General features: G+C 53.0%; 1 protein-coding gene across 1 annotated transcript in view; it reads left to right on the top strand.

Annotated features, from left to right (window-relative positions):
* CREB3L1 (cAMP responsive element binding protein 3 like 1) overlaps positions 1-13,510 on the top strand; it is a 44,922-nt gene extending 31,412 nt beyond the window's left edge. Inside the window, exons 4-12 of the mRNA XM_050757603.1 lie at positions 1,753-1,831; positions 2,764-2,921; positions 4,038-4,187; positions 4,325-4,383; positions 4,553-4,621; positions 8,009-8,108; positions 9,085-9,211; positions 12,356-12,620; positions 12,800-13,510. Coding sequence (XP_050613560.1) covers positions 1,753-1,831; positions 2,764-2,921; positions 4,038-4,187; positions 4,325-4,383; positions 4,553-4,621; positions 8,009-8,108; positions 9,085-9,211; positions 12,356-12,620; positions 12,800-12,836 — 1,044 coding nt within the window. The 3' untranslated portion in view covers positions 12,837-13,510. The remainder of the gene's footprint in view (positions 1-1,752; positions 1,832-2,763; positions 2,922-4,037; positions 4,188-4,324; positions 4,384-4,552; positions 4,622-8,008; positions 8,109-9,084; positions 9,212-12,355; positions 12,621-12,799) is intronic.
* The last annotated feature ends 1,668 nt before the right edge of the window (positions 13,511-15,178 follow it).

Here is a 15,178-nt window from a genome sequence, read left to right as displayed (position 1 = left end):
GTAACAAAGGCTCTCGCCTGTGCAGAAAAAGACAACTTGCAGGGCTGGCATCAGGAGCCCAGTCCAGGGTCTCAGAGGTAGAGACAGTCCAGGCAGATGACTTTTCTCAAAGCTTCAGGATTTTTAAAAAAGAAAGACCAAAATGGAAATTACAAAAAAAAAAAAAGTGTGCTATATTCCAATTGTTTACATTTATGAGATTAATATTTTTAACCCACACTCTCAGGCTGAGCTCCCACCTCCACGAATGTGTAGATGACAGCATTCAGCTATAAACCCAAGACCCCTCTGGGAATGTGAACCTCAGACCCCTGGCTCCTAGCCAAGGCCCTGCCTGAGTCCCAACTCGGAGCCGCCTCTGTGTTCTGGGCACGTTCCGTGTCCTCCTTCTCTGTAAAATGGGCTCATGAACCCCCTAAGGTGCCTCTAGCCCTAGGATTCCACAGGATGAGCAGCATCTTAAAATCCCTAGATGGGAACGTGGCTGGCCCTGCCCCCTGCTGGCCACACGGCTCACTTGCTCAAACTGTAGGTGGCCGAAGCAAGAAAGGTCAGCCCCTGTCTGCCCCACCACAGACCCATGGGATCAAGGGTTGGTGGCAAATATGCAGGATCTTTTGAAACCGTCTCCAAGACTGGTTCTGAGACTCCTCAGGCTTTGCCAAAGGAGTGACAGCAGCAGCAGCCAGAGGCGAGGAGGCTTCAGACAGGGAAACCGAGGCTCAAGGGGTTAAGCAATTTGCCCAAAATCATGCAGTTAGAAGCAACTGACCTGCCTTCCAAATTCGGCCTGCCAGACCCTGAAGCCCACACAGGGGAGGTCATAACCCCTAGTAGAAGGCACAGGAGCTGGCATTGTCAACAGTGAGTTCTCTGCACCACAGTCCCCTCTCACTCGAGGGATCAGCTGGGATGTGGACCAACGAGTCTCCAAGGTCCCTGCCAACTTGAACTTTCTGGGATTCTTACTCATCAGCCTACATTCTGGATTCTGCGTCCCACCCACAATATCACGATCTTCTCTCTGGGGCTGCCTCCCAGGGCCTGAAATCCAGCCCCCAACACCATGCCTTCCTCAGAGAGAGCACCACTTACATGCATGTCGGTAGTCACGTGTACAAAGCCATGCATGTTCTTGAAGTCCTTTCTGGAACCACAAGTCAGAATAGAAATAAAGAGAAATGCATGTTTGTTAAAAATGTCCATCTGATTCTATCAGGCCCTTGCTTCAAATCCATTAGGAGCTCTCATTGCCTCCAACTTCTTTGTCTGGATTCTACTTCTATTTATACCCCGGGACTCATTTCAGACTTTGACTTCTCAGGGAGCGTCCTCGGAGCCCCCAGCCAATTAATGCCTCCTTCTTCTGTACTATTGCTACCAGCCATTGAACAGCTACACTATTCCAGACATTACCTCTTGTTCTTGTCCTCATGGCAACCCACATACCAAAGCCTGTGTGGCCTTCACAGTTGGTGTGGAAGGTGGCCCCACCCTCAGAGGCTCACCTTCTCTGAGCTTAAGGTCTGAGCTACATTACTTGGCCACCAGTCCTTTCTCTTAGGTGTAACTTGGCTTTCCTAGGCTCAAGAACTTGCCTCTGTTCCCTTGTAGCTGTGCCCAGAACTCCAAGCCCAGCCACTTCCCCAACTGTGCAGGGCAGGCCACCAGACTTAAGGAGGAGGTGGGTAGATGGCATGCTGGGGACAGACCCAGGGGCAGCTAATGGAGCTGGGCTTGTCTTTTCCTCAGGCCCCAGGAGAGATGACTCAGCTGCCAGTGATCAAAGCAGAGCCTCCGGAGGTGAACCAGTTCCTCAAAGTGACACCGGGTAGGTGTCCAGGGGAAGGGCTCTTCCCCTCCAGTCATGGGCAGATAGCATCCCTACTTTCTTGGTTCAGCCCACCCCTGTCTCTTAACAACCCCGCCTCCAGAATATCCTCTCCACCCTGCCCTACCCAATCTCCCTCCATCCATGCCCGCTCTTCGTCCAGTCCTCTTCTTTTTTTTTTTTTTTTTTTTTTTTGAGATGGAGTCTCACTCTGTCACCCAGGCTGGAGTGCAGTGGCGCGATCTCGGCTCACTGCAACCTCCCCATCCCAGGTTCAAACAATTCTCCTGTCTCAGCCTCCTGAGTACTTGGGATTACAGGTGCCCACCACCACACCTGGGTAATTTTTGTATTTTTTAGTAGAGACAGGGTTTCGCCATATTGGTCAGGCTGGTCTTGAACTCCTGACCTCAGGCTTTCCACCTGCCTCAGCCTCCCGGAGTGCTGGGATTACAGGTGTGAGCCACTGCACCTGGCCTTCATCCAGTCCTCTTCTTGCCCAATCTACTGCTGCCATCGCTCCTGCTTGCCCAGCCTGACCCTATGAGAGAAAGGCCCCACTCACCTTGCTGAGCTGGAGCTTAGTGACCTTCTGGAGTTGCTGAGGTTAAGACCCTGAACCCTGTGAAGTCAGAGGTCGGGGAGGACCTCCCAATAATTCAGCTCCTATGATGTCTACGCAAAGGCGAGCCGTAAAGGAGCTGGGCCTCTGTGGTGTCAGATGAAGCAGCACCCAGGAATTGGCTACCTGGATGTCAACTGTCTTTCTGACACTGCAGAGGGGCTTCTGATGTCACAGCTGAGGCCAAGGGCCTGGCAGTCCGTGTCCCACAATGTCAGGGCTGGTGCAAGCCCATGCTCAGCTGAACTCATGATGTCCAAGTGGAGCTGGTGTGCAACGTTGCTAACCCGGTTTCCCCTGCTCTTCCCAGAGGACCTGGTGCAGATGCCTCCGACGCCTCCCAGCAGCCACGGCAGTGACAGCGACGGCTCCCAGAGTCCCCGCTCTCTGCCCCCCTCCAGCCCTGTCAGGCCCATGGCACGCTCCTCCACGGCCATCTCCACCTCCCCACTCCTGACTGCCCCTCACGTAAGGAGCTGGGGATGGGCTGATCCCAGAAGTGAGGAATTGAATATATCCACTTGAGCGCACGGCCAGCAGGGAGGGTTTGGGGAGCCCTGAGACTGATCCCCACCCTCATCAGAATTCAGAGGGATGCCTGCCGGGCAGATGGGAGCTTGAATCCTTTTTTTTTTTTTTTTTTTTTTTTTTTTGAGTCTCGCTCTGTCGCCCAGGCTGGAGTGCAGTGACTCAGTCTTGGCTCACTGCAACATCTGCCTCCCAGGTTCAAGCAATTCTCCTGTCTCAGCCTCCCAAGTAGCTGGTATTACAGGCACTGGCTACCGCGTCCGGCTAATTTTTTTTTTTTTTTTTTAGATGGAGTCTCACTCTCTCAACAGGCTGGAGTGCAACCTCCACCTCCTGGGTTCAAGTGATTCTCCTGCCTCAGCCTCCTGAGTAGCTGGCACTACAGGTGCACACCACCACGCCCAGCTAATTTTTGTACTTTTAGTTTCACCACGTTGGCCAAGCTGGTCTCGATCTCTTGACCTCGTGATCTGCCCGCCTCAGCCTCTCAAAGTGCTGAGATTACAGCCCTGAGCCACTGCACCCGGCCGGGAATTCAAATCCTTTCGCCCTGCCTCATGGTGAAAGGAGACTGTTGCAGAGCCAGGACTAGAACTTGACATTCCTGACCTCCAGGGGATGACCCAGGCTGCCTCCAAGGAGTGCTGTGTGAGGGGCAGTGCCCAGATGGTCCACAATCCCCAGGAAACATGGAGCTAGGCCCTGAGCCCTGGGATGGGTGTGGAGTCTCCCAAGCCAAGATTGTAGGGAGGGGTGTGATGGAGATGCTGTTTGGGGCATCCTGGACAAGTAAGCTTTGAGGGTGTGGTCTCAGGGATGGGATGCAGGAAGCCCTCCCGAACAATGCACTAAGAGCCTAACACCTGAGCTCTCAGCACCGCCTGGCAGCTGACACGTGTTACTCAATTTCACCCAGATCCACCCCCTTTTCAGATGAGGAAACTGAGGCGCAGAGCGTTGTGTGCCTTGCCCAGGTCATATAGATAGCACATGGCAGAGCTTGAATTTGAACCCAGGGCTGCCTGGCTCCTAACTACCACGTCATACTTCCTACAGAAATTACAGGGGACATCAGGGCCACTGCTCCTGACAGAGGAGGAGAAGCGGACCCTGATTGCTGAGGGCTACCCCATCCCCACAAAACTCCCCCTCACCAAAGCCGAGGAGAAAGCCTTAAAGAGAGTCCGGAGGAAAATCAAGAACAAGGTAAAGCCTGCCACCCTGGGGCTTCAGAGGGCTTCCTTGGTGGATGGGCTCCCCTGGCATACCAGCTCTGAAACTGGGGGGCCCAGGAAGTGAATATGTGGCAGTGCTAACCCTTGTTTTCGGGCCTCCCCCTCTAGATCTCGGCCCAGGAGAGCCGTCGTAAGAAGAAGGAGTATGTGGAGTGTCTAGAAAAGAAGTAAGCGGCTTGGGAGGGGTGGGGAATCCATGCGCCACTCCCTCCCCTGACCTGCCCTCCCCAGGCCCTCCCTCATAGGGCAGCAGAGGCTGGGGGCACAGGGAGTGTGATGGTGGTGGGCAGGGCCGAGGGGGCTGCCCCTAAGCCTGTGCCTGCTTGGCCCCTACAGGGTAGAAACATTTACATCTGAGAACAATGAACTGTGGAAGAAGGTAGAGACCCTGGAGAATGCCAACAGGTGGGTGGTGCCTCCTGCATCCAACCTGGCCCCCTGCCCCTCTGCAACCCGTGCCTGGCTTTGCATAGCTCTGGGAGACAGGGGAGAGGAGAGAGAACTAAGTTTAGGATAACAGGGACCCCAGAAACACACCCTGTAGCCTTGGGCCACTTACATCCTGCCACTCCCTGCGTTCCCATTTTTCCTCACCTACTAGACACCTGGCAGGGCGGGGGAGTTGCTTAAGTGAGCAGGTGTTTTCAAACTGTGGTCCTCAGACCAACAACAACCCCTGGGAATTAGTAGATGTGCTTATTCTCTGGCCCCATGCCAGGTCTACTGAATCAGAAGCTCCGGGGGTAGGGCCCAGCGCCCTGCGTTTTAATAAGTCCTCCAGGTAATTAGGTTGCACCCTCAAGTTTGAGAACCACTGGTGTAAATCCTTGTTACTCAAAGCCAGTTGCCCCAGACAGGCAACATCAGCATCGCCTGGGAGCTTGTTAGAAATGCAGGCTGGGCACAGTGGCTCACGCCTGTAATCCCAGCACTTTGGGAGGCCGAGACGGGCGGATCACGAGGTCAGGAGATCGAGACCATCCTGGCTAACATGGTGAAACCCGTCTCTGCTAAAAAAATACAAAAAACTAGCCGGGCGTGGTGGCGGACGCCTGCAGTCCCAGCTACTCGGGAGGCTGAGGCAGGAGAATGGCGTAAACCTCAGGAGGCGGAGCTTGCAGTGAACTGAGATCTGGCCACTGCACTCCAGCCTGGGCAACAGAGCGAGACTCCATCTCAAAAAAAAAAAAAAAATGCAGACTATCAGAACTCTCTCCAGACTTACTAAGCTAAAAACTGCACATTCACAAGGTCTTGGGTGATTCACATGCACTATGAAGTTTGAGAAACAGGAGTGTAGAGACAGCAGCACAGTGCCTGGCAGGTAGCAGCCACGTAAAGTCACAGCTCTGGGTTCTTATACTGCTTTGCCATTTTTGTGACTCTGGAGAAATCATTAAATATCTCTGGGCCCCTGTTTCTTCGTCTAAATGGGGATGATAGAAACATTATCTCCTAGGGTCGGGCACAGTGGCTCACGCCTGTAATCCCAGCACTTTGGGAGGCCAAGGTGGGCAGATCACTTGAGGCCAGGAGTTCAAGACCAGCCTGGCCAACATGGTGAAACCCCATCTCTACTAAAAATACAAAAATTAGCCAGGTGTGGTGGTGCATGGCTGTAATCCCAGCTACTCAGGAGGTTGAGGGAGGAGAATCGCTGGAACCCAGGAGGCAGAGGTTACAGTGAGCTGAGATGACGCCACTGCACTCCAGCCTGGGTGTCAGAGTGAGACTTCATCTCAAAAAAAAAAAAGAAAAGAAACATTATTTCATAGGATTGATGTGAGGGTATTAATGAGATCCTGCGAATAAAGGACCCAGCCTGATGCTTGGCATTTAGGAATGTGCAATTCATGTTAGCTTTTATTCTTCTCTCATTATTTTTATTTATTTATTTTCTCGAGATAGGGTATCACTCTGTTGCCCACGCTGGGGCGTAATGGGATGATCATAGCTCACTGCAGCCTCAAACTCTTGATTCTTCCCACCCCCTCAGCCTCCTAAGTAGCTAGGGCCACAGGCACACACCACCACCCCTGGCTAATTTTAAGTATTTTGTAGAGACGGGGTCTTGCTATGTTGCCCAGGCTGGTCTCCAGCTCCTGGGCTCAAGCATACCTCCTGCTTTGGCTCCCAAAGTGCTGGGATTATAGGCATGATCCACCACACCTGGTCTTCTTCTATTATTTTTATTTTTAAATTTTTATTTATTTCTTTTTTTTTTTTTTTGAGACAGAGGCTTGCTCTGTTGCCCAGGTTGGAGTGCAGTGGCACAATCTCGGCTCACTGCAACCTCCACCTCTTGGGTTCAGGCAATTCTCGTGCCTCAGCCTCCCAAATAGCTGGGATTACAGACATGTACCACCACGCCCGGCTAATTTTTGTATTTTTAGTAGAGACAGGGTTTCGCTATGTTGACCAGGCTGGTCTTGAACTCTTGACCTCATGTAATCCTCCTGCCTCGGCCTCCCAAAGTGCTGAAATTACAGGCGTGAGCCACCACACCCTGCCATTATTTTCATTCCAAATTCCTGATAGTACCCAGCCATGAGCCTGTGGTAGGTCTTTAATAATTATTTGCTGGGATTAATTACAATAACCTAGACAACAGCCTTGATATGCAGCAGGTGCTCAACACAAGACTTTTTCCTTCTTTCCTTCCTTCTCCCTCAGCTTCTCCAGCGGGATCCAGCCACTCCTCTGTTCCCTGATTGGCCTGGAGAATCCCACCTGACCCCCCACCCCACCCCTCTGTCTCTGGCTGGGGTTCCTTTCTGGCCCAAAGTAGGTCCAGGCCCTTGGAGCTATTTCGCCACCTGCTGTACATTGTGGGAACTGCAACCCCTATGTGCCCGGTTGGGTGGAGAGAGAGAAAACATTTTCCCACCAAGCCTGTGCCGAACGCATTCTGTGTGCACCCAGAAGATTCCACACTGAGTGGGACCTAGTCCTCACCCTCAGGGAGGCCACAGTTAGTAAAGGAGACTGACGTGGAAATCTATAAATAAACGAAGTGCCTTGATAATAAAACAAAAACTCAGCAATAAAACAAAAATGGCTGGGCACGGTGGCCCATACCTGTAATCCCAACACTTTGGGAGGCCGAAGCGGATGGATCACTGAGGTCAGGAGTTCCAGACCAGCCTGGCGAAACCCTGTCTCTACGAAAAATACAAAAATTAGCTGGGCGTGGTGGCGCATGCCTGTAGTCCCAGCTAGTCAGAAGGCTAAGCCAGGAGAATCACTTGAACCTGGGAGGCAGAGGTTGCAGTGAGTCACAATCGCACCACTGCACTCCAGCCTGGGCGACAGAGCGAGACTCTGTCTCAAAACAAAACAAAACAAAAAACCTAACAAAAACAATAGCTACCATTTACTAGACACTCACTATATACCACGCACTGTGCCAAACAGCTCTTTCTTATCAGCTCAGGATGCTGGGGGTGCCAGGGAGGGAAGGTCAATGAACCTGTGGCAGGTGTCTGTTAAGCAAAAGAAGGCTGGCCTCCGCGCAGCTGGGGGTAGACCTTCCCTCCTCCAACCCTCTTGGCCAGGAGCATCACAGGGCAGGCCTGAGCTTCCACAGGGTGACCCAGCCAGTCACCATGAGGCAGGCCCCAGGTGCCAGGCCACTCTGCAGAGGAGCCACTCAGGAGGTGACCTTTCCTATCTTGGCTGAAACGGGCACCTGGCGTGGAGGCCATGTCTGGAGCCAGCCCCCTAGGAGAGCTCCAGGAGGCAGAGATGCCTGCGGGGTCAAAGCCTGCCAGCTGACTGCTGTGCCCTCCTCAGGACCCTGCTCCAGCAGCTGCAGAAACTCCAGACTCTGGTCACCAACAAGATCTCCAGACCTTACAAGATGGCCGCCACCCAGACTGGGACCTGCCTCATGGTAGGTGTGGCTCCCTCCACCACAGGCCCACAGGAGGAGAGTTCTTTCCAAGGCTGGCATTTTCCAGGGTTGGGCAGAGCTTTGAGGATCGGTAACATCGTGGGCAGTATCACCAGGGTACACCATCCTGGCGCCTGGTGGGCCGGTTCTAGCTGACCCCAGCCTCCTTCTCCGAGCCCGTGGTGCCTTTTGCCTCACACCGGTCCCCGACTGGTTAACACAGTGTAGATGTGTAGGTGACTCCCGTGGCCCCAGCTAGGGGACAACTGGGCAGGTTCCTTGAGGAGGTGGCTTCCACAGGCTTTGTGCAGGGAAGGGCTTGGGGAGACTCAGGGAAGTACGGACATGGTTCTTTCTGGAACGGATGGCAGTGAAAAGGCTGAGGAAGCCCCTGGAAACCCGGAAGGCTCCAAGGGTGTGCTTCAGACCTCTTCCAGTCGCTCTTCCATCTTCTTCTGGAAATGGCCAGCCTCTTGCTGCCTAGCTCAGCAGGCCCCGGCCCTCTAAAACCCTCGAGCTGTCAGACGGCAGAGCCAGGCTATGGGCAGGGGTAGTGTGGGCTCCCTGGCTCTCAGCACCTCCTGCTAGCCAGACTCCCCAGAAGCCGGCTGAGAACGTGACGTGCTGATGTGTCCCCCTCCCTCGTCCCGGCCCCAAGCCCCGCCTGCACCTATTCCTTCCTTTCCTGATTCCTCTACCCCATAGGGTGACTCCACATTGGCCACTTCCCTCTTACTTCTAGCACTGCCTGTGGCGACCCCCCTACAATGGGCTGGGATGGCCTGAGCGGCCCCTGCCTTCCCCAGAGAGGATGGGAGACCCCACGTGTGGGAGGAAGTGGTCAGCTGGAGGAGCTGCTTCTTTGGGAAAACGCTGAGACTTTTGTGCCTGTTGGTTTGGGAGAGGAGGAGTGGGGTGGTCAGGGCCGCAGCCCCTCCTTGCCCCAGATCTGATGCCACTGTCTCTTTGCTACCAGGTGGCAGCCTTGTGCTTTGTTCTGGTGCTGGGCTCCCTCGTGCCCTGCCTTCCCGAGTTCTCCTCCGGCTCCCAGACTGTGAAGGAAGACCCCATGGCCGCAGACAGCATCTACACGGCCAGCCAGAGTGAGTGCCCACCTGTCATGCCAGCTCCCTGGTCTGGGGCTGCCCTGCCCCAGCCCCAGTGTCCAGGCAGAAGCCAGACATAAGAGAGAAGCCAAGTGTGGGGTCGGCATTATCTCATTCTGCCTCATTTTCCAGATGGGGAAACTGAGGCCCAAAGAGAGTCTATGCTTTGCTCAGTGTTTGTGGTAGAATTGGGACTAAAATACAGAGCTCTCAATGCCCAGCCTAGCTCCCAGAGAGCTTCAGGAGTGGCTTGCAGGAGGTGGGTTTAGGGGATAACAGGAATGTTCCAGCCCTGTGCCCCATGCATTATGGTGCTAGTGCTTGTGCGGCATCTGCTAGGCACCATCAGTACCTCATGATAGGGACAGCAAGTGAGTTTCAGTTCAAAGGCCATTTCCAGTAAGGTGGTGGTAGCTGCCTGAAACACTGTGTTAAGAAGGACCCTGGGCTGGGCACGATGGCTCACGCCTGTAATCCCAGCACTTTGGGAGGCCGAGGCAGGTGGATCACCTGAGGTCAGGAGTTCGAGGCCAACCTGGCCAACATGGTGAAACCCCATCTCTACTAAAAATACAAAAATTATCTGTGCATGGTGGCGTGTGCCTGTAGCCCCGGCTACTTGAGAAGGGTGAGACAGGAGAATCGCTTGAACCTGGGAGGCAGAAGTTGCAGTGAACCAAGATCACGCCACTGCACTCTAGCCTGGGTGACAGAGTGAGACTCATCTCAAAAAAAAGAAGGACTCTGAGGCACCATTCAGAATTGACAGGAAGGAGTGTCATGGTCCATTAATAATGTCTACCGTGGACAGAGGAAGGGTAGTGGTGGTGTGGGTTCAGATATCTACCGTTTCCAAGGGGGATAGTAAAGTACAGTGGTTAGGAGCATGTGGATGTTAAGTCCGTCGTAACTGGCACTGCCACTTGCTGTGTAACCTGAAGCATGTGTCTTAATTCATTTCTTCATCTAGAAATGAAGAAATTGTCCTAAGCTTTCATTTCTTCATCTAGAAAATGGGAGTGGCAATTTTGCGCTTACTGAGCCATGGCTGTGAGACAGGGCATGAAACAGCAGTGTCTGTGCTTATGAAATGAGCACACTCAGTCTCTTTGAGCTCACGGAGGAGAGAATAGCTACATCACAGTAGCTGGCAAAAGGAGAACCAGGGGAGGGCCCAGCAAAGAAGAGTGTGGATTTCAGAGGGAGAGAATCCTTCAGGTGGACCCCCAGAGGAACTTCCTGGCTGTCCCTCATCACTTACCAGTCAGTCACTTACCAATTACCACGTGTCTGACAGGACAGGAGGAGGAAGAGGAAACAGATGGGAGGTCAGAGGAGGGAAGATTAAGGAGTGAGTTTCAAGAAGGAGGGCTATAGCAGGGAGGATGAGCTAGACATTGAGGGCCTTGAGGGGAGGAAGCTGGTGTGGGGAGGGTTAGGGAAAGAGGAAGTAGAGACAGGGAGAGTGAAAGCTCCTCCCCGGACACGTGCAGGCTGAGGAGGAGAGAACAGGGTGGTCACTAAAGGTGGGTGGGCAGCAGCAATGCAAGGTCTGGAGAGCCATGTGTCTGCTTTTCCAAGGCCACAAAAGCCACTGGAGGGAAAGGAGTGGAAAGAGAGCTGGGGTTGATGGACAAAGCCACAGTGAGAGGAGGGAATGAATGAACCCCTTGGAGAGAAGGCAGTGTGGGTTTTAGGCCCAGGACCTGGGCTGGGTGGAGAGGAGGAGGACACATCCCAGCAGGCAGATGGCTTTGGAGCAGGCTGGTTTGCAGAGCTGGCGCATTGCACAGTTCCAGGGACTGCTATTCACACATACTATGAGGTCATGGCTGCAGAGCCGGAGGGGCGGCAGATCCCAGGGCCAGGCAGACCTGGGTTCGCATCCTCCTTTCAGGGAGGACAATTTCCCTGAGTGCCTAGAACTTCAGTTGCCTCCTCTGGAAAGTGGGGCTAAAGAAACTTCATTCCTGGCCGGGCGCGGTGGCTCATGCCTGTAATCCCAGCACTTTGGGAGGCCGAGGCGGGCGGATCACGAGGTCAGGAGATCGAGACCATCCTGGCTAACACTGTGAAACCCCATCTCTACTAAAAATACAAAAAAATTAGCCGGGCATGGTGGCGGGCGCCTGTAGTCCCAGCTACTCGGGAGGCTGAGGCAGGAGAATGGCATGAACCCAGGGGGCGGAGCTTGTAGTGAGCGGAGATCGCGCCACTGCACTCCAGCCTGGGCAACAAAGCGAGACTCTGTCTCAAAAAAAAAAAAAGAAAAGAAAAGAAAAGGAAAGAAACCTCATTCCCTAGAGTTTCTCTCAGATTTTAACCACTCTACTTAGGTCTATGGGCCTTAGATAATGCCTAGCAAATGGTGGGCGTCCAACAGATGTTTGTTTTCCTTCTCTGAAGGGCAAACTAGGATCTAGAATAGGGAAGAGACTTATTCAAGGTCTCACAGAAAGTAAGTGGTGGACTGGCCAGATGCGGTAGCTCATTCCAATAATCCCATCACTTTGGGAGGCCAAGGTGGGAGGATCACTTGAGGCCAGGAGTTCAAGACCCGCCTGGCCAACATGGTGAAACCCCGTCTCTACTAAAAATACAAAAAGTAGCCAGATATGGTGGCACACACCTGTAGTCCCAGCTACTCGGGAGGCTGAGGCAGGAGAGTTGCTTGAGCTCAGGAGGCAGAGGTTGCAGGGAGTCGAGATTCTGCCACTGCACTCCAGCCTAGGCGATAGAGCAAGACTCTGTCTCAAAAAAAAAAAAAAAAAAAGGTAGAGCAAGTAAGTGGTGGAGGTTAGAACACAGCTCCCCGATGCGCAAACTCAGTACCCTCTGCTTAGGAGGAACTGACTTTTCTGAGTATTTCCTGAACACAGTTTCAATCACTTCCCCTCTATTACCTCATTTAAACCTCTCGTTTACATGAGGTTGGTCCTAGTATCCCTCTTTTACAGATGAGCACACTGAGGCTCAGAAAGGTTAAAGCAAAGCGTGTGATTTACCTGAGGTCACACATCCAGAAAGTGTCAGAGCTGGGACTCAGATCCAGGGCCTGTGTCCTTAACCACTAGGCCATAAACGTGGCCAGGATGTGGAGGGAGTCTTGGGCACGCCGCTCATCCTACACTCCCTCTCCAGTGCCCTCCCGAAGCCTCCTATTCTACGATGACGGGGCAGGCTCATGGGAAGATGGCCGCAGCGCCCTGCTGCCCATGGAGCCCCCAGATGGCTGGGAAATCAACCCCGGGGGGCCGGCAGAGCAGCGGCCCCAGGACCACCTGCAGCATGACCACCTGGACAACAGCCACGAGACCACCAAGTACCTGAGTGAGGCCTGGCCTAAAGACGGTGGAAACGGCACCAGCCCCGACTTCTCCCACTCCAAGGAGTGGTTCCACGACAGGTGGGTGGGGAGCCCCTTTCCCTCCTGAGGCAGGGTCCACCTGCCTCCTGCCCACCCTTGGCCCCCACATTGGCCACACCCTCCCAAGGCCCCATCCCTGCTGGGTCTAGATCCAGCTTGCAGAGGGTAAAAGGCTTCCTGCTGGACAGAGTCATCCCTGGTCTCTCTTCTCTCTCCAGGGATCTGGGTCCTAACACCACCATCAAACTCTCTTAGGCCATGCCAAGACCCAGGACACAGGACGCACCCCCGGCACGCAGAAGAGGAGTTCTTGCTCACTAACCATATCCGCCTCGTGCCCCTGCCTCCTGGAGCTTCCCGTTCCAGGAGAAAAGGCTCTACTTCCCAGCCTTTCCTTGACCCTGACATCTGGACTCTTCCCTTGGGCCAACCACTCTGTTCTCATTCTCCTTCCCACCGCCATCCATCCGTCCTTCTTAGACAAACCACTCACTGGGTACCCCACCTCCTCTCTCATATGCCCAACACGACCACTGCCTCCCTGTCCCCACACCTGCACCCAAACAGACACATCAACTCATCCCACTCACTAACACCCCTCACCCCACCCCCACTGTACAGAGACCAAGAACAGAAATTGTTTGTAAATAATGAACCTTATTTTTTATTATTGCCAATCCCCTAAGATATTGTATTTTACAAATCTCCCTCTTCCCTTCATCCCTCCCTTGTTTTATATTTTATGAAGTTAGTGCGGGCTTTGCTGCTCCCTGGCCCAGGAAAGAGGGACACCCGACCCTCACCTGGCACCCCCCTGCTGCTGCCCAAGCTGCTGGGCCTTTTTAATTGCCAAACTGCTCTCTTCATCAGCTCAGCACATGCTTTAAGAAAGCAAAACTAAAAAAAAAAAAAAAAAGATGCAGCATCAACTCCTGACTTTGTGCCTTTCTTCAATGGAGGGGAGGGAAAGTAGAACCTAAGGGTAGGGGAGTAAGAAAGGTAAGTTGGGCCGGGCGCGGTGGCTCAAGCCTGTAATCCCAGCACTTTGGGAGGCCGAGACGGGTGGATCACGAGGTCAGGAGATCGAGACCATCCTGGGTAACACAGTGAAATCCCGTCTCTACTAAAAAAATACAAAAATCTAGCCGGGTGAGGTGGCGGGCGCCTGTAGTCCCAGCTACTCGGGAGGCTGAGGCAGGAGAACGGCGTGAACCTGGGAGGCAGAGCTTGCAGTGAGCTGAGATCCGGCCACTGCACTCCAGCCTGGGTGACAGAGCCAGACTCTGTCTCAAAAAAAAAAAAAAAAAAAGGTAAGTTGATTTTATGTTCTGGCAGGGCGTGTGGGAGGAGTGTGAGAAGGGTTGTTTTTTGTGTGGTTTTTTTTTGTAGCGATAGGGTCTCACTATGTTGTCCAGGCTGGTCTCAAACTCCTGGGTTCAGTCTGCCCACCATGGCCTCCCAAAGTGCTGGGATTACAGGGGTGAGCCACCATGCCCAGCCTGTTCACTTTTTATTTTCCAATATCTTGTTGACTGATTTTTTTGTGTGTGAGATGGAGTCTCGCTCTGTCGCCCAGGCTGAAGTGCTGTGGCGCTATCTTAGCTCACTGCAAGCTCCACCTCCCGGGTTCACCCCATTCTCCTGCCTCAGTCTCCTGAGTAGCTGGAGTAGCTGGGACTACAGGTGCCCGCCACCGCGCCCAGCTAAATTTTTGTATTTTTAGTAGAGACAGGGTTTCATCATGTTAGCCAGGATGGTCTCGATCTCCTGACTCGTGATTCGCCCGCCTTGGCCTCCCAAAGTACTGGGATTACAGGCATGAGCAACTGCGCCCATCCTGTTGACTGATTTGTTATTTCCTCTTCTGTCTCTGGGCTTTATTTATAGCTTTTATATGTGTACGCTTTTAATTGAGGATTAGGAAGATAGCTGAGATAAATGTTTTTTATCTGCCTATTTAAGGAGAACCCCATGTATGTATGTACGTATGTGTACATGAATGAATGACAAGGTCTCACTCTGTTGCCCAAGTTGGAGTCCAGTGGTGCAATCATAACTCACTGTGTTTTCAAAATCCTGGGCTTAAGCAATCTGTCCACCTCAGCATCCCAGAGTGCTGGGATTACAGGCATCAGCCACTGCACCTGGCCAAGAAGGCATTTCTATTGGGCTTTCTCTTCTAGCCAGATGCAGAATTCAAACCAAACATCCAAAGAATCTGCTGCAATTCACTCACCCCAAGGCTGCTCCAAGGATCAAGACAGAGTATCGAAGCTACCATCCTGGCCTTTGGGAATGGCCACTGCAAGAATGGAGCCCCACCGTGGGCCAGGCACTATGCTAGACACTTCACATACTATACTCAGTTTGGTCCTCCTAAGACCTGCCAGTTTCTTAGTTCATGTAGCCTTTGCCTCAGCTGGATTGAAGCCACAGACTTCTAAGTCAGAAGAGCTGCATTTGAGTATTGGAGCTGCCACTTGCTAGCTGTGTGTGGCAGGTAGAATTCTAATATAGCCTCCAAGATTCCCATCCACTGGTGTACACGCCCTGTTGAATCCTTCCCCTAGAACATGGAGGGGACCTGTGAAGATGAG

Source organism: Macaca thibetana, chromosome 14, assembly GCF_024542745.1.
Source record: "Macaca thibetana thibetana isolate TM-01 chromosome 14, ASM2454274v1, whole genome shotgun sequence".
In the NCBI taxonomy this organism is placed as follows: domain Eukaryota; kingdom Metazoa; phylum Chordata; class Mammalia; order Primates; family Cercopithecidae; genus Macaca; species Macaca thibetana.
The sequence above is the reverse complement of the archived record's forward strand: the minus strand, read 5'-3'. Positions and strand labels throughout refer to the sequence as shown.